We start from the raw sequence: 22,008 nt of genomic DNA on the forward strand, positions 1-22,008 counted from the left end.
TTAAAGACAGCTATTTTTCCTAAATGTGCACAATATAAATTAAACAACTGTACAAAATATGATGAAACAACCTTAGAATTTCTAAAATTTGTTTTCAGCACCATGGACAGAGACAGTTATAAACCAAAAGGATAAAAAAAATGTACACCCAAAAGAGTGTGTGTGTGGAGAGTGTGTCATTTTATTGAATAAAATATGCAATGGCTGATAATTATTACTTTTGTATTATTATTATTATTATTATTATTATTATTATTATTATTACTTTTATTTATATTTTATATAAAATGGTACACGAATTAACCACAGACAGAAGGAAGAACTCAAGAGAAAACAGTAGGACTACCATGTATTGAAATAATGTCGGGGAAATAAAACAGAAACACCAAAGAAAAACGAAAATATTTAGTTGATAATGCGAATGTAAATGGCAGTGAACGAGCCTAAAACTACCAAATAAAATAACAGCAATTTAACTGAAGGTCTTAATCTCTTACCTTCTCTTTATTAGGCAGTGTTTGTGTTCTGGTGAAAGTGTCTCCTCCATTAATACTGATCAGTTCTGCATCTGCAGGCGGAAATGGCGCAGGGAAAACCACTACGTCACTCTTCAGTGTGTCTGAGCTAAAACACACGTCATACTGCTGAGTAGATTTGGAGTAAGACCAGCTCCCGTCAGGGTGTGTGGTGATCATTGGGGCGCTGTACCTGCCCAAACTGCTGTCTGTCCTGTGGCATTTTACAGCTATCAAACTGATGAGGCTCAGTAAAAAGATGACGGACACACTCACAATGGCGATCAGCAGATACAGATTTAAATCCGAGAAACTCTCCTCCTTTATCGGCGCGTGTCTGAATGGAGTCTTGACGTCACTTCCGCTTTCAACAACCACAGCATCAATAGACACAGTCGCTGACAGTGAGGGCTCTCCGTTATCAGAAACCAAAATGACCAGCGGGTGAGTTTTCAGGTCATTGTCACTCATTCTCCTCTTAGTCCTGATCTCCCCGCTGCTGGTTCCGATTCGGAACAGATTGTTTCCTTTGGGCTCAGAGATGTGGTAGGACAACAGCGCATTGTAACCAGAATCTGCATCTACAGCCCTGATCTTGGCCACAAAGTAGCCCGCGTCAGCAGAATAGGGAATGTTCTCGGTGTTAACGGAACCGAGCTCGGAATAGGGCGCGAGAATCGCGGGACTGTTGTCATTCTCATCCAGGACAAAAACATTTACAGTCACGTTACTGCTGAGCGGAGGAACACCAGAGTCTGTGGCCTGAACTTTAAACTCAAATGTTTTGATCTCCTCATAGTTAAACGACTGTAAACTGTGGAGATCTCCAGTGTCAGAGTTTATGTTGATCATGGATGTTACCGGGCCGCTTTTAGAGCTTTCTAGTAAAGAATATGTTATTCTGGCATTATCACCTACATCAGGATCAACAGCAGATACTGTATGAATAACAGCTCCAATCTGACTGTTCTCTTTCACATAAACATTAATGACGGGCTCTGGAAAGCGCGGCGCGTTGTCATTGACATCAGAAACGTGTACAGCAATGACACTGGTGCTAGAGAGAGGCGGAGTCCCTTCATCAGTAGCGCTGATTGTCACATTATACTCAGACGCGCGCTCTCTGTCTAGAGGTCCATCTACAATCAAAGAGTACTTATTTTTATAGGTGTTCTGTAATACAAACGGAAGGGAATCGATTATTTTTAATCTTACAGAACCATTTTCGCCAGAATCATCATCCTTTACTGTAACCAAACCAACCATTGTGCCTTTTGGTGAACCTTCATTCACAACGTTTACTAGAGAAGTTACAGATATTTCTGGTATATTATCATTAACATCAATTATTTCGATTAATACTTTACAATGAGCGGCTCTTGGAAGCGGGCCTTTGTCTCTCGCTTGCACGCGTATTTCAATAGCATTATTTGATTCGTGATCTAATTTACCCAGAACAGTTATTTCACCAGACGCTTGATCAATCGCAAAAGACTCGATGATTCTATCATTCTTATGTTTTATGAATGAATATACTATCTCTCCATTTAGTCCTTCGTCTGCATCTCTCGCGTTTACAGTAATAATGGAAGTACCAATAGGAGCATTTTCTGGAATTCGAGCTTTGTAAAGCGACTTTGTGAACACAGGAATATTGTCGTTTGCATCTATGATTTTAACAATTATATTTACTGTTCCTGATCTTGGAGGTTTTCCTCCGTCTACAGCGGTCAGTGTGAGCTTGATCACCGCTTGTTTTTCTCGATCTAAAGCTTTCTGCAGCACTAATTCAGCAGACACACTCTGTTCTCCTCCGCTTTGTACATCCAAAGAGAAATGCTCATTTGGACTAAGCTTGTAGCTCTTCACCGAATTAATGCCCACATCTGCATCATCTGCACTCGGTAAAGAATATCTTTCCCCTATAAACGCTGCCTCAGATACATTTAAATGTAACGAGGAGGAGGGAAATGTGGGAGAATTGTCGTTTATATCCAACACATTTACTTCAAATCTGTACATATTCAGTGGTGAATTAACAATGGCCTCCAGCTCTAAAGCACATTTTAAGCTTTGTCCGCAGATCTCCTCTCTGTCTAATTTGTCTTTAATTTGAAGTATTCCTGTCTTCATATTTACATAGAAATACCTTTTGTTGGGTCCAACGATCTGAAATCCCCGATCTTCCAGTTCTTGCAAATTAAGATTTAAATCTTTGACTATATTGCCAACTGTAGTCCCTGGACTGGCCTCTTCCGACACAGAAAACACAATCTGCCCCGATGATATCGTCGGAAGTAAATAAAAAGCAGTGATAAATATCCACAATATGTTTCGTTTCCTTGCAGAATTCGCCATGATCCGTCAGCACTTAATCCACAGGACAAACTAAACACATCCGCACATTGGTCTAATAAAATAATCCACGTACTGCGCTGCAAATCATACACTCGCTACTATGGCTTCTCCTGAACAAAGCACAGCTCGAGCTCAAACGCCCTGCCCCAAAACAGGGAGGAGTCCGAATAAGATTAAAAAGTGGAATATTATTTTTAAGACAGGTCGCTGACGACACCTAGTGGATACACAAGGTAATATGGCAAAGCAAACGCTTGCTTACCTTTACCTCGTCTCATTTAATCACTGGTCGACACAGCGCAATGAGCCGCCATTCGAAAAGCAAACACCACAAAGTTAAAATTATCAAAGTTTAAAAAGTTTAAAATTAAATGGATAAAGTCTGTCTCTATCTTCACTGATAAAAATAAATGGGAAATGTTTTTTTGACAAAACAATAAATAAAATTACAAACCAATAAGAAATAAATAATCATAAATAATTTATAAGAATAAATAATAAATAAGAGCAATTCAATATCAAAATGCAATATAAACCAATCTAGAATAAAAGATCCAAATAAATAGCTGTAAAATGATTTAACATCAATTTAAAATAATAGCTCTTTTTGGTTGATGGGGTGAAGAGTGATATTCTTAAACTTTAGAAGTCCATAAATAATTACTCCTGTATAGTTTAAATACTGGAAACAAAAACGGGCTTAGCACAATTATACAACAACAACTATAAAAATTATCAAATAAGTCAATTTAAAAAAATCCACCTTAGAGTTTTGAAAATGTTCACCCATATCAGCACCATGGACAGCACACACTATTTAAAAAGATGAGAAGTCACCCACTCGCCAATAAACACTTATCTCATAATGTAAACTTATATGAAAACAAACAAGCTAATAAGCCACAAATATGTTAGCAAATTAGGAGAGGCTCTAAATGGCTTACCTTCTCTTTATTAGGCAGTGTTTGTGTTCTGGTAAAAGTGTCTCCTCCATTAATACTGATCAGTTCTGCATCTGCAGGCGGAAATGGCGCAGGGAAAACCACTACGTCACTCTTCAGTGTGTCTGAGCTAAAACACACGTCATACTGCTGAGTAGATTTGGAGTAAGACCAGCTCCCGTCAGGGTGTGTGGTGATCATCGGGGCGCTGTACCTGCCCAAACTGCTGTCTGTCCTGTGGCATTTTACAGCTATCAAACTGATGAGGCTCAGTAAAAAGATGACGGACACACTCACAATGGCGATCAGCAGATACAGATTTAAATCCGAGAAACTCTCCTCCTTTACCGGCGCGTGTCTGAATGGAGTCTTGACGTCACTTCCGCTTTCAACAACCACAGCATCAATAGACACAGTCGCTGACAGTGAGGGCTCTCCGTTATCAGAAACCAAAATGACCAGCGGGTGAGTTTTCAGGTCATTGTCACTCATTCTCCTCTTAGTCCTGATCTCCCCGCTGCTGGTTCCGATTCGGAACAGATTGTTTCCTTTGGGCTCAGAGATGTGGTAGGACAACAGCGCATTGTAACCAGAATCTGCATCTACAGCCCTGATCTTGGCCACAAAGTAGCCCGCGTCAGCAGAATAGGGAATGTTCTCGTTGTTAACGGAACCGAGCTCGGAATAGGGCGCGAGAATCGCGGGACTGTTGTCATTCTCATCCAGGACAAAAACATTTACAGTCACGTTACTGCTGAGCGGAGGAACACCAGAGTCTGTGGCCTGAACTTTAAACTCAAATGTTTTGATCTCCTCATAGTTAAACGACTGTAAACTGTGGAGATCTCCAGTGTCAGAGTTTATGTTGATCATGGATGTTACCGGGCCGCTTTTAGAGCTTTCTAGTAAAGAATATGTTATTCTGGCATTATCACCTACATCAGGATCAACAGCAGATACTGTATGAATAACAGCTCCAATCTGACTGTTCTCTTTCACATAAACATTAATGACGGGCTCTGGAAAGCGCGGCGCGTTGTCATTGACATCAGAAACGTGTACAGCAATGACACTGGTGCTAGAGAGAGGCGGAGTCCCTTCATCAGTAGCGCTGATTGTCACATTATACTCAGAAGCGCGCTCTCTGTCTAGAAGTCCATCTACTACTAGAGAATAATAATTTTTATAGTTTGTCTGAAGTTTAAAAGGTACATTATTTGACACAGCACAATTCACCACACCGTTTTTTCCACCATCCCTGTCGATCACTGAGACCAGAGCAACAGCAGTGCCTATACTGGCGTCCTCCTTCACTGTACTGAGTAGTGACGTCACGGTAATCTCTGGCTCATTGTCATTAATATCCAGCACCTCCACCAGGACTTTACAATGCGTGGACATTGGAGGCTGTCCTTTGTCACTGGCCTGTGCGCGGATCTCAAATGCATTGTTTTTCTCGAAGTTTACATCACCCTTGACTGTGATTGCACCCGTAATCGCATCAATATGAAAAATATCTAAAATATGATCTTGATCTGTCTCTCGAAGTGAATAAATGATATCGCTATTGGTACCCTCATCTTTGTCGGTTGCATTTATAATTATTACAGTGCTACCAATAGGCACGTTTTCAACAAGACTAGCTTTATATAAAGGGCGACTGAATTCAGGAGCGTTATCATTATTATCTAAAACTCTAATATTTATCTGAGACGTGCCTGATTTCGGCGGATTTCCTCCATCTGCAGCGGTCAGTATAAGCTGGACTAGAGGCTGTTTTTCACGGTCTAAAGCTTTCTGCAGAACTAGCTCAGCGGAGATGCTCCGCTCTTCTCCTTTGTGCACAGCTAACGAAAAATATTCATTTTGGCTTAGTTTATAGGTGCTCACTGCGTTTTTTCCTACATCCGCATCAGACGCATAAGAAAGAGGAAATTTAACGCCGGGTAAAGTGTTCTCAGCGACATCCAAATATTGAGTTTTAGCACTAAATGTTGGTTTATTATCGTTTACATCCACAATATTAATTTCTATCTGATAAAGCTTCAACGGATTGTTGATAACCGCTTCTACACTGACTGTACATTTAGGCGCTTTGCCACAAAGCTCCTCTCTGTCTATTCTTTCGTTTACATATAAAAACCCAGTTTTTAGATTTACCTCAAAATATTTTTTCTTGGATCCCGTGACAATCTGAAACATGCGCGACTCCAGTTCCTGAACATTCAGGTTTAGATCCTTAGCGATATTTCCCACTGATGTTCCCGGACTCACCTCCTCTGAAACAGAATAAGAGAGCTGCCCTGATGCCGCGTCCCAGAGACACACTAAAACAACGAGCACAAAACAAGCCACGATAGATCTCATCCTGTGCGTCGACAACATTGCGACATCCAGTGAATCCAGTGCAGTTATCCACAAACCAAAAGAAGAAATACAAGTTCATCTACGCGAATCAAGAAATATTAAACAACATCCCATTTTATCTACGATACAACACGAGGCCTTCCTCCACTGTTCCTCATTCAGTCTCTCTGAAACAAAGCCCTGTGAAATCCCCTCCCCACTAAAACCAGGAGGGGCTTCCAGACACGAAAGACGAGATCAAATGATACGGTCTGTAGTGACACCAAGCGGATTTATAAAGACAACAAAAAAATGTCCAATATTACAAATGTATCATTGTCATTCAAAAAACAATACTAGCCTATTAGAGATCATTGATATTTCAGTGTGTCCAATCGAGAAAATGTTGGTGCATGTTTGCCAAGCTATTTTGTGCTTGCATGTACTTTATTCATCTTTCATATCAGGAGAAATATACATATGCACGTTTAAATTATTACAGCGAATTTAACATAAGCAGCATGCAATAATAATAATAATAATAATAATGATACTATTATTAAAAATTAATTATTAATAATTTTGCAAGAAAGTTTGAAAATACACAACATATTTTAGAATAAATTAAGGACAAGTCTATTAATAACAGGATAAATCAGCAGCACCAACTCGCATTTAAAACGTCACCATAATCAGAACCACGGACAGCTCCACCCAAATGCTAAATTCAATTTAAATAAAAATACATAACAAATGAATCGTAGGTTTATTTTAAAATACAGCTAACATGAATAAGCGAATATTAGCAATTTAAGCTTCAGAATTCAGTACTGTAATACTTTACATTACATTAATAAATACGAGGAAACGCTAGAAACCTTAGAAAAAAATATAGTATAGCTTAAAGTGCGATTCAAAGGGTTGACTATGTTATTCATATTAACTAGGGAACTCATTGGACAAAAAATACAAAATAATAATAAAATAATTCTTAAGGGGGCTAATAATAATAACAGTGACCTAGCAGTGTTATGATTTTTTTTTAATTGCAGCCAAACTAAAACAAGTAAGACTTTCTCCAGAAGAAACGAACGATCACGATATTCTTCAGATTCAGAACCACGGATAGTTCCAATGAAGGTCATTAATTTTGAAGTACATAGTTTAAATGGAGCGATTTCCATTAGTCTGCATATTTACGCAAAACAATAATAATCATTGCGTTACATTTAACATCGTTATGATTGTGAATACTAAAAAACGGAACCAAAACAATTGCAATGAAAACGTTTAATCCCTTACCTTTTCTTTATTAGGCAGTGTTTGTGTTCTGGTAAAAGTGTCTCCTCCATTAATACTGATCAGTTCTGCATCTGCAGGCGGAAATGGCGCAGGGAAAACCACTACGTCACTCTTCAGTGTGTCTGAGCTAAAACACACGTCATACTGCTGAGTAGATTTGGAGTAAGACCAGCTCCCGTCAGGGTGTGTGGTGATCATCGGGGCGCTGTACCTGCCCAAACTGCTGTCCGTCCTGTGGCATTTTACAGCTATCAAACTGATGAGGCTCAGTAAAAAGATGACGGACACACTCACAATGGCGATCAGCAGATACAGATTTAAATCCGAGAAACTCTCCTCCTTTACCGGCGCGTGTCTGAATGGAGTCTTGACGTCACTTCCGCTTTCAACAACCACAGCATCAATAGACACAGTCGCTGACAGTGAGGGCTCTCCGTTATCAGAAACCAAAATGACCAGCGGGTGAGTTTTCAGGTCATTGTCACTCATTCTCCTCTTAGTTCTGATCTCCCCGCTGCTGGTTCCGATTCGGAACAGATTGTTTCCTTTGGGCTCAGAGATGTGGTAGGACAACAGCGCATTGTAACCAGAATCTGCATCTACAGCCCTGATCTTGGCCACAAAGTATCCCGCGTCAGCAGAATAGGGAATGTTCTCGGTGTTAACGGAACCGAGCTCGGAATAGGGCGCGAGAATCGCGGGACTGTTGTCATTCTCATCCAGGACAAAAACATTTACAGTCACGTTACTGCTGAGCGGAGGAACACCAGAGTCTGTGGCCTGAACTTTAAACTCAAATGTTTTGATCTCCTCATAGTTAAACGACTGTAAACTGTGGAGATCTCCAGTGTCAGAGTTTATGTTGATCATGGATGTTACCGGGCCGCTTTTAGAGCTTTCTAGTAAAGAATATGTTATTCTGGCATTATCACCTACATCAGGATCAACAGCAGATACTGTATGAATAACAGCTCCAATCTGACTGTTCTCTTTCACATAAACATTAATGACGGGCTCTGGAAAGCGCGGCGCGTTGTCATTGACATCAGAAACGTGTACAGCAATGACACTGGTGCTAGAGAGAGGCGGATTCCCTTCATCAGTAGCGCTGATTGTCACGTTATACTCAGACGCGCGCTCTCTGTCTAGAGGTCCATCTACAATCAAAGAATACTTATTTTTATAGGTGTTCTGTAATGCAAACGGAAGGGAATCGATTATTTTTAATTTTACTGATCCATTTTCGTCAGAATCATCATCTTTTACTGTAATCAGCCCCACCATTGTCCCTTTTGGTGAATCCTCCTTCACAACATTAATAAGAGACGTCACAGATATTTCAGGAATATTATCATTAACATCAATTATTTCCACTAATACTTTACAATGAGCTACTCTTGGAGTCGGGCCTTTGTCTCTCGCTTGCACGCGTATTTCAATAGCATTATTTGACTCGTGATCTAATTTACCTAGAACAGTTATTTCACCAGTTTCTTTATTAATCGCAAATGACTCAATATTTTTATCGTTACCATGTTTGATGAAAGAATAAACTATTTCTCCGTTTAGCCCCGCGTCTGCATCTCTCGCGTTTACAGTGATAACGGAGGTTCCAACGGGAGCATTTTCTGGAATTCGAGCTTTGTAAAGAGATTTTGTGAAAACGGGAATGTTATCGTTCACATCTACAACATTAACAATTATATTTACTGTTCCTGATCTTGGAGGTTTTCCTCCATCTACTGCGGTCAGTGTGAGCTGGATCCCCGCCTGTTTTTCTCGATCTAAAGCTTTCTGCAGCACTAATTCAGCAGACACACTCTGTTCTCCTCCGCTTTGTACATCCAAAGAGAAATGCTCATTTGGACTAAGCTTGTAGCTCTTCACCGAATTAATGCCCACATCTGCATCATCTGCACTCGGTAAAGAATATCTTTCCCCTATAAACGCTGCCTCAGATACATTTAAATGTAACGAGGAGGAGGGAAATGTGGGAGAATTGTCGTTTATATCCAACACATTTACTTCAAATCTGTACATGTTCAGTGGTGAATTAACAATGGCCTCCAGCTCTAAAGCACATTTTAAGCTTTGTCCGCATATCTCCTCTCGGTCTAATTTGTCTTTAATTTGAAGTATTCCTGTTTTCATATTTACATAGAAATACCTTTTGTTTGGTCCAACGATCTGAAATCCCCGATCTTCCAGTTCTTGCAAATTAAGATTTAAATCTTTGACTATATTGCCAACTGTAGTCCCTGGACTGGCCTCTTCCGACACAGAGAACACAATCTGCCCCGATGATATCGTCGGAAGTAAATAAAAAGCAGTGATATATATCCACAATATGTTTCGTTTCCTTGCAGAATTCGCCATGATCCGCCAGCACTTAATCCACGGGACAAACTAAACACATCCGCACATTGTTTCGTAAAATAATCCACCTACTGCGCTGCAAATCATACCCTCGCTACTATGGCTTCTCCTGAACAAAGCACAGCTCGAGCTCAAACGCCCTGCCCCAAAACAGGGAGGAGTCTGTGCAAGATTAAAAGGAACAATAATAAAATTTTTAAGACGGATCTCTGACGACACCTAGTGGATACACAAAGATAGTATGGCCGAGCAAACATTAGAAAGCTAAATGTGTTCGAACTGAAGTAAACAAGTCCACCTATCTCCACCTTTACTGCTACAAATAGGCAAATATACTTTTGTACAAAACATCAAGTTATCCAAAGACAGACACACAACCACTCCTGCAGTTTATATATAGCAAATAAAACAAGCCCAGTAGCATTATACAAAAAAAGAGCACTTAAATAAATCAAACCAATCAAGACATCTGTGTAAAATAGGTAATCTTAGAGGGAACCCAGGGTATTATGACTTGTATGGATTAATAAATACAAATGATGTTTTACACTAAAATATATAAATATTTATTAGAGATCCAATAGAAAATTTTAGTTGTTCAAATAAGTGCACATTTAGTTTGGACTAGGGGAGGCGCCAGTATTTTCGTTTCGCAAAGAAGTCAAAGAGATGCATACAGTGAGCCATTGGCGCTGCCTTTGGCAATGTTACCACATCATACCTCGGAAAATAAAAAGCCATATCGTGCTACATGTAATATACTTCAAACTTATTGACAGCTATATCAGCACCATGGAGAGCACTAACTGTTTAGGGGGAAAACTAAGTGTAGCGCGCACACAAATAAACACTATAACACTTAGCTCATAATGTGAATATAAATAAGAATCAACAAGCCAACAACCCATGAAATAAAATAGCATCAATTTACCAGAGGCTCTAAATGTCTTACCTTCTCTTTATTAGGCAGTGTTTGTGTTCTGGTAAAAGTGTCTCCTCCATTAATACTGATCAGTTCTGCATCTGCAGGCGGAAATGGCGCAGGGAAAACCACTACGTCACTCTTCAGTGTGTCTGAGCTAAAACACACGTCATACTGCTGAGTAGATTTGGAGTAAGACCAGCTCCCGTCAGGGTGTGTGGTGATCATCGGGGCGCTGTACCTGCCCAAACTGCTGTCTGTCCTGTGGCATTTTACAGCTATCAAACTGATGAGGCTCAGTAAAAAGATGACGGACACACTCACAATGGCGATCAGCAGATACAGATTTAAATCCGAGAAACTCTCCTCCTTTACCGGCGCGTGTCTGAATGGAATCTTGACGTCACTTCCGCTTTCAACAACCACAGCATCAATAGACACAGTCGCTGACAGTGAGGGCTCTCCGTTATCAGAAACCAAAATGACCAGCGGGTGAGTTTTCAGGTCATTGTCACTCATTCTCCTCTTAGTCCTGATCTCCCCGCTGCTGGTTCCGATTCGGAACAGATTGTTCCCTTTGGGCTCAGAGATGTGGTAGGACAACAGCGCATTGTAACCAGAATCTGCATCTACAGCCCTGATCTTGGCCACAAAGTAGCCCGCGTCAGCAGAATAGGGAATGTTCTCGGTGTTAACGGAACCGAGCTCGGAATAGGGCGCGAGAATCGCGGGACTGTTGTCATTCTCATCCAGGACAAAAACATTTACAGTCACGTTACTGCTGAGCGGAGGAACACCAGAGTCTGTGGCCTGAACTTTAAACTCAAATGTTTTGATCTCCTCATAGTTAAACGACTGTAAACTGTGGAGATCTCCAGTGTCAGAGTTATGTTGATCATGGATGTTACCGGGCCGCTTTTAGAGCTTTCTAGTAAAGAATATGTTATTCTGGCATTATCACCTACATCAGGATCAACAGCAGATACTGTATGAATAACAGCTCCAATCTGACTGTTCTCTTTCACATAAACATTAATGACGGGCTCTGGAAAGCGCGGCGCGTTGTCATTGACATCAGAAACGTGTACAGCAATGACACTGGTGCTAGAGAGAGGCGGAGTCCCTTCATCAGTAGCGCTGATTGTCACATTATACTCAGATGCTCGCTCTCTGTCTAGAGGTCCATCTACTACTAGAGAATAATAATTTTTGTAGTTTGTCTGAAGTTTAAAAGGTACATTATTTGACACAGCGCAATTCACCACACCGTTTTTTCCACCATCCCTGTCGATCACTGAGACCAGAGCAACAGCAGTGCCAATACTGGCGTCCTCCTTCACTGTACCGAGTAGTGACGTCACGGTTATCTCTGGCTCATTGTCATTAATATCCAGCACCTCCACCAGGACTTTACAATGCGTGGACATCGGAGGTTGTCCTTTGTCACTGGCCTGTGCGCGGATCTCAAATGCATTGTTCTCTTCGAAATCTATATTGCCCTTGACTGTGATAACACCGGTAGTTTGATCAATATCAAAAATTTGCAGGACTTTATTCTGATCTCTTTTAATTATAGAATAAATTATGTCGCTATTACTGCCTTCATCGATGTCTGTCGCATTTAGCACAGCAATTGTCGTTCCAATAGCAACATTTTCAAAAACAGTTGTTTTATACAAGGGCTTACTAAAAAAGGGCGTGTTATCATTAATATCTAAAACTTTAACCATTATAATTGATGTACCGGTTTTAGCGGGTGTTCCTCCGTCTACAGCGGTCAGTGTGAGCTGAATCGCAGGCTTTTTCTCCCGATCTAAAGCTTTCTGCAGCACTAATTCAGCAGATACACCCTCTCCTCTGTGCACTGCTAAAGAAAAATGTTCATTCGAGCTAAGCTTGTAATCATTAATGGCATTCTTCCCAACGTCTGCGTCTGTAGCGTGATGCAAAGAGAATCTAACTCCAGGCAGGGTGCTTTCCGCAATGTCTATTGTTTGTGATTTCTCGCTGAATGACGGAAAATTATCGTTTACATCCACAATATTAATTTCTATCTGATAAAGCTTCAACGGATTGTTGATAACCGCTTCTACACTGACTGTACATTTAGGCGCTTTGCCGCAAAGCTCCTCTCTGTCTATTCTTTCGTTTACATATAAAAACCCAGTTTTTAGATTTACCTCAAAATATTTTTTCTTGGATCCCGTGACAATCTGAAACATGCGCGACTCCAGTTCCTGAACATTCAGGTTTAGATCCTTAGCGATATTTCCCACTGATGTTCCCCGACTCACCTCCTCTGAAACAGAATAAGAGAGCTGCCCTGATGCCGCGTCCCAGAGACACACTAAAACAACGAGCACAAAACAAGCCACGACAGATCTCATCCTGTGCGTCGACAACATTGCGACATCCAGTGAATCCAGTGCAGTTATCCACAAAGCAAAAGAAGAAATCCAAGTTCATCTACGCGAATCAAGAAATATTAAACAACATCCCATTTTATCGACGATACAACACGAGGCCTTCCTCCACTGTTACTCATTCAGTCTCTCTGAAACAAAGCCCTGTGAAATCCCCTCCCCACTAAAACCAGGAGGGGCTTCCAGACACGAAAGACGAGTTCAAATGATACGGTCTGTAGTGACACCAAGCGGATTTATAAAGGCAACAAAAACAAAGTCAAATATCACAAATTTATCATTACAGTTGTCTTCAAAAAACAATACTAGCCCATAAGAAATCGTTGATATTTCACTGTGTCCAAAATGCGAGAAAATGTGGTGCATGTTTGGCAAATTATTTTGTGCTTGTATGTTCTTTATCCATCGTTCATATCAGGAGAAATATATATGCACGTTTATTTATTACAGCAGAATTAAAATTTGCAGCATGGAATAATAATAATAATAATAAGACGAAGAAGAAGAATTAAAGATTAATAATTTTGTAGAAAAGTTTGAAAATACACAACATATTTTAGAATAAATTGGGGAGAAATCTACTAAGAACAGGATACATCAGCAGCACCAGTGTGCATTTCAAACGTCATTATATTCAGAACCACGGACAGCTCCACCCAAACCCAAAATTATAAAAAATATACAAATAAATAAATAAATAATAAATTAATCCTACAAGCTTATTGAAAAATACTCCTACCCTTTATAAGGCAATTAAATAAATGTAAGTTTCAGAATTATTACTGCATTTTCTGGCTTTGAGAACATTAACAATGTCAATAAGAGGAAACGCTAAAATCCCAGAGGAAAAATATTTATCAGTATTCAGCTAAAGATGCAACTCAAAGCCAGGTTATTCATATTAACTAGGGAAATCTTTGGACAAAAAACCTTAAATAATAATCAAAACATCCTTTAAGGGACTAACAAAAATAACCCTAACAGTTTTATTATTATTATTATTATTATTATTATTATTATTATTATTAATAATATTATTATAATGCCTGCCAAGTTAAGCAAAAAAGACTTTCTTCATACCTTGCTGCGTTAACATCACTTAAATGTTTGAAAAAAGAGGTACAATTTTACAAGTGCACTAATAATTTGTAATTGTCTCTTCAACTATATAAAGTTTACAATATTTTGGTTTGAAATTAATTAGATTTTTTTTTAACCACAAAAAAAAAAAATACTAAACAAAAAATAGTAACAGCACAGGCAGAAATTTAGACACGAAAGATCACAGTTCGCATTCAGAACCATGGATAGTTCCGACGAAGGTTGTTGATTTAAATACATTGCATAAGTCTGCATATTTACAAAAACACTTTTAATCATTGCCAACGAAATAGAAGAAACACTAGAAATTCAGTACTTTTACTAAACGAAAGCAAAATATTTCAATGAAAACGTTTACATTCTTACCTTCTCTTTATTAGGCAGTGTTTGTGTTCTGGTAAAAGTGTCTCCTCCATTAATACTGATCAGTTCTGCATCTGCAGGCGGAAATGGCGCAGGGAAAACCACTACGTCACTCTTCAGTGTGTCTGAGCTAAAACACACGTCATACTGCTGAGTAGATTTGGAGTAAGACCAGCTCCCGTCAGGGTGTGTGGTGATCATCGGGGCGCTGTACCTGCCCAAACTGCTGTCTGTCCTGTGGCATTTTACAGCTATCAAACTGATGAGGCTCAGTAAAAAGATGACGGACACACTCACAATGGCGATCAGCAGATACAGATTTAAATCCGAGAAACTCTCCTCCTTTACCGGCGCGTGTCTGAATGGAGTCTTGACGTCACTTCCGCTTTCAACGACCACAGCATCAATAGACACAGTCGCTGACAGTGAGGGCTCTCCGTTATCAGAAACCAAAATGACCAGCGGGTGAGTTTTCAGGTCATTGTCACTCATTCTCCTCTTAGTCCTGATCTCCCCGCTGCTGGTTCCGATTCGGAACAGATTGTTTCCTTTGGGCTCAGAGATGTGGTAGGACAACAGCGCATTGTAACCAGAATCTGCATCTACAGCCCTGATCTTGGCCACAAAGTAGCCCGCGTCAGCAGAATAGGGAATGTTCTCGGTGTTAACGGAACCGAGCTCGGAATAGGGCGCGAGAATCGCGGGACTGTTGTCATTCTCATCCAGGACAAAAACATTTACAGTCACGTTACTGCTGAGCGGAGGAACACCAGAGTCTGTGGCCTGAACTTTAAACTCAAATGTTTGATCTCCTCATAGTTAAACGACTGTAAACTGTGGAGATCTCCAGTGTCAGAGTTTATGTTGATCATGGATGTTACCGGGCCGCTTTTAGAGCTTTCTAGTAAAGAATATGTTATTCTGGCATTATCACCTACATCAGGATCAACAGCAGATACTGTATGAATAACAGCTCCAATCTGACTGTTCTCTTTCACATAAACATTAATGACGGGCTCTGGAAAGCGCGGCGCGTTGTCATTGACATCAGAAACGTGTACAGCAATGACACTGGTGCTAGAGAGAGGCGGAGTCCCTTCATCAGTAGCGCTGATTGTCACATTATACTCAGACGCGCGCTCTCTGTCTAGAGGACCGTTCACCACAAGCGAAAATCTATTTTTGTAAGTGTTTTCTAACCTAAACTGCACCGAGTCGCGTATTTGTAGATGCACAACGCCATTTTTACCATCATCTCCATCTTTTACTGTAATTAATCCCACCATTGTACCAGGAGCCGAATCCTCTCTCACTTCATTAACCAAAGACATGATGCTTATTTCTGGTATGTTATCATTTAAATCAATTATTTCGATTAAAACTTTACAATGGGATGCTCGTGGATTTTGTCCTGTATCCTCGGCCTGTACACGAATCTCAATTGCAGCATTTTGTTCGTAATCTATAGGGCCTTTGACTGTTATTTCACCAGTATTTGGGTCAATTGAAAACGCGTTTATGCTGTTTTCATTATCATGATTTATAAACGAGTATAAGACTTCGCCATTAAGACCCTCGTCTGCATCTTTTGCGCTCACAGTGATCACAGAAGCCCCAATGGCTGAATTCTCCGTTATTCGCGCTTTATAAAGTGGCTTGTCGAAGACGGGGATATTGTCATTTACATCTACTACATTTACAATAATCTGAGTAGTACCAGTCATTGGAGGTTTTCCTCCATCTACAGCAGTCAGTGTGAGCTGGATCACCGGCTGTTTCTCTCGATCTAAAGCTTTCTGCAGCACTAATTCAGCAGACACACTCTGTTCTCCTGCGCTCTGCACATCCAGAGAGAAATGCTCATTCGGACTCAGCTTGTAGCTTTTAATTGAATTTGCGCCAGCATCGAGATCGAATGCACTCGGTAATGTAAATCTCTGCCCAGGATATGTCTGTTCAGAAATATTAAGAAAAAGTTTTGAGGTGCGAAAGGTCGGTGCGTTGTCGTTAACATCTAAAATATTCACCTCAAATCTATATATGCTCATTGGCGCACTAACAATGGCCTCCAACTCTAAAGCACATTTGGAGCTCCGACCGCACAGTTGCTCTCTGTCTATTCGCTCTCTAACAAAGAGAACCCCATTCCTCGCATGCAGATCAAAATATTGCTTATTAGGCCCCGAAACGATCTGAAATCCTCTCCTCTCGAGGTCTTGTACATTCAAATGTAGATCCTTTGCTAAATTTCCTACCGTGGTCCCAGTGTTCACCTCCTCCGGCACAGAATAAACGATCTGTCCGTCTGCGTAATTCCAGTTTGTTAAGAAAATTCCAATACATATCCAATAAAACCTCCAGCGATCATCTGTTATGTCCATGCTTGCTCCAATTAGAAATTCTGGCTTATAAGAAGGAACAAATAACTGATATATTCCATCACAAGCTTTATGCTACTGCAAAGACACCGAGAAAGCAACTCTAAGGCGGATTGAACACACGAACAAAGACCTCTTACTAGACCAAGATCCCTGCCCATAAAGGAGGAGCTTCATAATGAAAAAAATAAACTTACATGGGTTGCCAGTGACATCTTGTGGAGAACATGCTGTATATTAAACTGTACAACATTGTCTACTCTCGAAGCTTAGAAATACACGTTTTAAAGTGATAATATTGAAAACAAAGCAACGGAATATTGATAAAAGGGACGAAAGTACCCAAAAACCATCACATAAAACCAAGATACAGTGCAAACAAATTAAAAGTCTGCACATCGATCAAATATGAATAATGACACAAACACAAATAATGGTTATACCTATATGGTCAATGAAGGTCTTACATTATTATTATTATTATTAATAATAATAATAATAATAATAATAATAATAATAATAATGATAATAAAAAATAATAATAATAATAATAATAATGATAATAATAATAATAATAATAATAATAATAATAATAATAATGATAATAATAATAATGATGATGATAATAATAATAATAATAATAATAATAATAATAATAATAGTAATAATAATAAAAATAATAATAATGATGATGATAATAATAATAATAATAATAATAATAATAATGATAATAATAATGATAATGATAATGATAATGATAATAATAATAATAATGATAATAATAATAATAATAATAATAATAATAATAATGATAATAATAATAATAATGATAATAATGATAATAATAATAATAATAATAATGATAATAATAATAATGATAATAATAATAATAATGATAATAATAATAATGATAATAATAATAATAATAATAATAATAATAACATTAACAATAATAATAATAATAATGATAAATAATAATTAAAATAATAATAATAATTATTATTATTATTGTTATTGTTAATATTATTATTATTATTATTATTATTATTATTATTATGATAATTTAAATAAAGTCAAATGTATTATATCATGGTAGACTTATCACACAAGTCCCATTTCCTTACTATGATGATAACAATAAATTGTTCATAATTACAAGCAACTAAGCTTATAACTATCCCTCATCCTAACCCTGTATAGTAGCCTGATACATAAATATTTACTGTAACAAGGACACCAAAAAACATTAATTAATTCATTTTCTTTTAGGCTTAGTTCCCTTATTAATCCGTGGTCGCCACAGCGGAATGAACTGCCAACTTATCCAGCACGTTTTACGCAGCGGATGCCCTTCTAGCTGCAACCCATTTCTGAGAAACATCCACACATACTCATTCACATGCTAACGCAGGGTGAACATGCAAACTACACACAGAAATGCCAACTGACCCAGCCGAGGTTCGAACCAGCAACCTTCTTGCTGTGAGGCGACAGCACTACCTACTGTGCCACTGCACCACCACCCCCCCTAAAAATATATATTATTTTAATTTTTAATTCATTCATTTATTTTCTTTTCAACCAAGTTCCTTTATTAATCAGGGGCCAATTTATCCAGCATATGTTTTAGACAGCGGATGTGCTTCCAGCTGCAACTCAGAACTGGGAAACACCCATACACTCTCATTCATACACATGCACTATGGACAATTTAGCTTTCCCAATTCACCTGTACCACATGTCTTTGGACTTAGGGGGGAAACTGGAGCACTCCTAAACAGGGAGAACATGCAAACTCCACACAGAACTGCCAACTGAACCTGCCAAGGCTCGAACCAGCAACCTTCTTGCTGTGAGGTGATTGTGCTACCCACTGTGCCGCCCGTATTTAAATTTTTTTACAAGAAAAATATTGAGCAAACTTTCAACATCACAAAATAATGAGCTGATACAGTGGATCACTGCGAAATACCAGCAAATATTTAAAGCACAAGAGGTGAACTTAAAAACACCCTAGAATAATTATATTATTGAACATAAATAAGTTTACTAAGCTTATAACATCAAATGTGAGCAACAACTGAATTGTAGACTGGTTAAAAATACATTGAAAACTACAAATATCTGCACTTCAGGAAATGGTCTTACCTTCTCTTTATTAGGCAGTGTTTGTGTTCTGGTGAAAGTGTCTCCTCCATTAATACTGATCAGTTCTGCATCTGCAGGCGGAAATGGCGCAGGGAAAACCACTACGTCACTCTTCAGTGTGTCTGAGCTAAAACACACGTCATACTGCTGAGTAGATTTGGAGTAAGACCAGCTCCCGTCAGGGTGTGTGGTGATCATCGGGGCGCTGTACCTGCCCAAACTGCTGTCTGTCCTGTGGCATTTTACAGCTATCAAACTGATGAGGCTCAGTAAAAAGATGACGGACACACTCACAATGGCGATCAGCAGATACAGATTTAAATCCGAGAAACTCTCCTCCTTTACCGGCGCGTGTCTGAATGGAGTCTTGACGTCACTTCCGCTTTCAACAACCACAGCATCAATAGACACAGTCGCTGACAGTGAGGGCTCTCCGTTATCAGAAACCAAAATGACCAGCGGGTGAGTTTTCAGGTCATTGTCACTCATTCTCCTCTTAGTTCTGATCTCCCCGCTGCTGGTTCCGATTCGGAACAGATTGTTTCCTTTGGGCTCAGAGATGTGGTAGGACAACAGCGCATTGTAACCAGAATCTGCATCTACAGCCCTGATCTTGGCCACAAAGTAGCCCGCGTCAGCAGAATAGGGAATGTTCTCGTTGTTAACGGAACCGAGCTCGGAATAGGGCGCGAGAATCGCGGGACTGTTGTCATTCTCATCCAGGACAAAAACATTTACAGTCACGTCACTGCTGAGCGGAGGAACACCAGAGTCTGTGGCCTGAACTTTAAACTCAAATGTTTTGATCTCCTCATAGTTAAACGACTGCATGCTCTCGATCTCTCCAGTCAGCGAGTTCACTTTCAGAAGTGCTGAAACAGGTGTACCACCAACTGAACTCTGAAGTAAAGAATATGTTACATGTGCATTGTCTCTGATATCAGCATCAGATGCTGTCAGTGTGATTATAACAGTCCCCACTTTGCTATTTTCTCGCAGATACGCATACTCAACACTACTTGCGAAGCGAGGCGCATTGTCATTCACATCAGAGACCTCCACTTGTATTATTTTAACTCTAGACATTGAAGGTGACCCTTCATCTTCAGCAATTACTGTAACGTTATACTCTGTAACACTTTCCCGATCTAATACGCCATCTAAAACTAACGAATAATAATTCTGGAAGGACGACTGTAATTTAAATGGATTGAATCCAGAAAGACGAACACGCACGGCTCCGTTTTTACCAGAGTCTGGATCTGATACAGTCATTAACGCGATTACTGTTCCTCTCCCTGCATTTTCCTCCACCGGGCTCAGAAGTGATGTTACAGTAACGTCTGGGGGATTATCATTAACATCAAGGACTTCAATTAGAAGCTTAGTATGACCCGACATAGTCACCGGACCTTTATCAATAGCTTGAACTCTGATCTCAAAAGCCGTATTCTCCTCATAATCAATATCCCCTTTGATTTTCACATCTCCACTCTGTGCATCAATTTCAAACCTCTCCATGATATTCCGAGGCGTTCGATCGACAAAAGAGTAAACGATCACCGCGTTCAGTCCTTCGTCAAGATCTCGAGCTTGTAATCTGGCTACTGTGGTGCCAACTGGTGCATTCTCAGCTATGGACACTTTATATAGAGTTTTACTAAAAACCGGAGCATGGTCATTGATATCTAACACATTCACTTCGATCATTACAGTTCCTGTCCGAGCAGGCGATCCACCATCCAACGCAGTCACTGTAAACTCGAGCCGAGGAGTCTTCTCTCGGTCTAAAGCCTTCTGAAGGACTAACTCTGCCGATATCGTCTTATCAGTATGAGTTTGTACATCTAAAATGAAGTAATCATTAGTGGTTAGCTTGCAGGTTTTAATTGAATTCACTCCGATGTCAGCATCATGCGCACTCTCCAGTGGAAAGCGCACACCGGGCGCGGTGCTTTCACTAACGTTAATCACGACAGAGCTCGTAGGAAACGCTGGAGAGTTGTCGTTAATATCCAGAATGTTGATTCTCACCCGATAGAGCTGCAGAGGACTGTTCACCACTGCTTCCAGATTAACAGAGCATGCGACTGAGCCTGCGCAAAGCTCTTCTCGATCAATCCTTTCATTCACCTGCAAAGCCCCAGTATCTAAATTCACGCTAAAATACTGCTTTTTAGAGCCTGACACGATGCGAAAGCCCCTGGATTGCAGCTCTTTAACTGAGAGGTTAATGTCTTTAGCTATATTACCCACCGTGGTTCCCTGTTTCACCTCTTCCAGCACGTTGTATGAGATCTGTCCTGTTACAGTCTTCAGGAGATAGCAGGTCAAAGCCAATGAAAAGCACACGATTATATTCCCTTGTGTAGATATAAACATGTTTGCTTATTTAGGGTACACTACGATCCTGAATACAGATCCATTGTGGTCAAGAGACAAAAGAAAACAGCCAAACCTTTTCTATCTTCAGGAGAAAGCCGGAGTAAATCCAAACATTATAAATACGAGAAATTTATGCATCCGTTAAAAAGAAAATCCTCAAAATTAGTCCAAACCCGGATGTGATATTCCATAAATTGCTAGATGTGTTTGCCTGCTGAATCTGACGTGCTATAGTGAAGTGGTTTAATAAAGGAGACACATGAAGGAGAGGGAGAGAGAACGAGAGAGAGAGAGAGAGAGAAAGGGGGGTTGGTCATGAAGAGGAGGAAGACAGACACACCTTTTAAACACAGCTAGTGGAACAAGAGTGACACGCAGTGGCCATCACAGGAACTGCAGTGAATTATTCTCTGAGACACAGTGTGAAGAACCCACACTGATATATTCTAC

At 39.7% G+C, this 22,008-nt stretch overlaps 4 protein-coding genes and 2 pseudogenes across 4 annotated transcripts; all 6 read right to left on the reverse strand.

Annotated features, from left to right (window-relative positions):
- Positions 1–485: 485 nt before the first annotated feature.
- LOC130240360 (protocadherin alpha-2-like) lies at positions 486–2,900 on the reverse strand. Its single transcript, XM_056471841.1, has one exon. The coding sequence runs from the start codon at positions 2,871–2,873 to the stop codon at positions 486–488; it is 2,388 nt and encodes a 795-aa protein (XP_056327816.1). The 5' UTR covers positions 2,874–2,900.
- An 884-nt stretch (positions 2,901–3,784) lies between these two features.
- Positions 3,785–6,284, reverse strand: LOC130241181 (protocadherin alpha-3-like). The gene has a single exon (XM_056472903.1). It carries the CDS (start codon positions 6,197–6,199, stop codon positions 3,785–3,787), a length of 2,415 nt encoding a protein of 804 aa, XP_056328878.1. The 5' UTR covers positions 6,200–6,284.
- Positions 6,285–7,450: 1,166 nt separating this feature from the next.
- On the reverse strand, positions 7,451–9,987 carry LOC130240359 (protocadherin alpha-3-like). Its single transcript, XM_056471840.1, has one exon. It carries the CDS (start codon positions 9,836–9,838, stop codon positions 7,451–7,453), a length of 2,388 nt encoding a protein of 795 aa, XP_056327815.1. The 5' UTR covers positions 9,839–9,987.
- Positions 9,988–10,760: 773 nt separating this feature from the next.
- Positions 10,761–13,271, reverse strand: LOC130240355 (protocadherin alpha-3-like; annotated as a pseudogene).
- Positions 13,272–14,638: 1,367 nt separating this feature from the next.
- Positions 14,639–17,090, reverse strand: LOC130240358 (protocadherin alpha-8-like; annotated as a pseudogene).
- Positions 17,091–18,211: 1,121 nt separating this feature from the next.
- pcdh2ab1 (protocadherin 2 alpha b 1) lies at positions 18,212–21,555 on the reverse strand. Its single transcript, XM_056472904.1, has 2 exons — positions 19,174–21,555; positions 18,212–18,229 (listed from the first exon to the last, which is right to left on the reverse strand). Exons 1-2 carry the CDS (start codon positions 21,553–21,555, stop codon positions 18,212–18,214), a joined length of 2,400 nt encoding a protein of 799 aa, XP_056328879.1.
- Between the last annotated feature and the right edge of the window lie 453 nt (positions 21,556–22,008).

Source organism: Danio aesculapii, chromosome 14 (genome assembly GCF_903798145.1).
Source record: "Danio aesculapii chromosome 14, fDanAes4.1, whole genome shotgun sequence".
NCBI classification, from domain to species: domain Eukaryota; kingdom Metazoa; phylum Chordata; class Actinopteri; order Cypriniformes; family Danionidae; genus Danio; species Danio aesculapii.

Bases quoted from the DNA above. Each gene is read 5' to 3' on its own strand.
- LOC130240360 (XM_056471841.1), bottom strand. From the start codon at position 2,873: ATGGCGAATTCTGCAAGGAAACGAAACATATTGTGGATATTTATCACT.
- LOC130241181 (XM_056472903.1), bottom strand. From the start codon at position 6,199: ATGTTGTCGACGCACAGGATGAGATCTATCGTGGCTTGTTTTGTGCTC.
- LOC130240359 (XM_056471840.1), bottom strand. From the start codon at position 9,838: ATGGCGAATTCTGCAAGGAAACGAAACATATTGTGGATATATATCACT.
- pcdh2ab1 (XM_056472904.1), bottom strand. From the start codon at position 21,555: ATGTTTATATCTACACAAGGGAATATAATCGTGTGCTTTTCATTGGCT.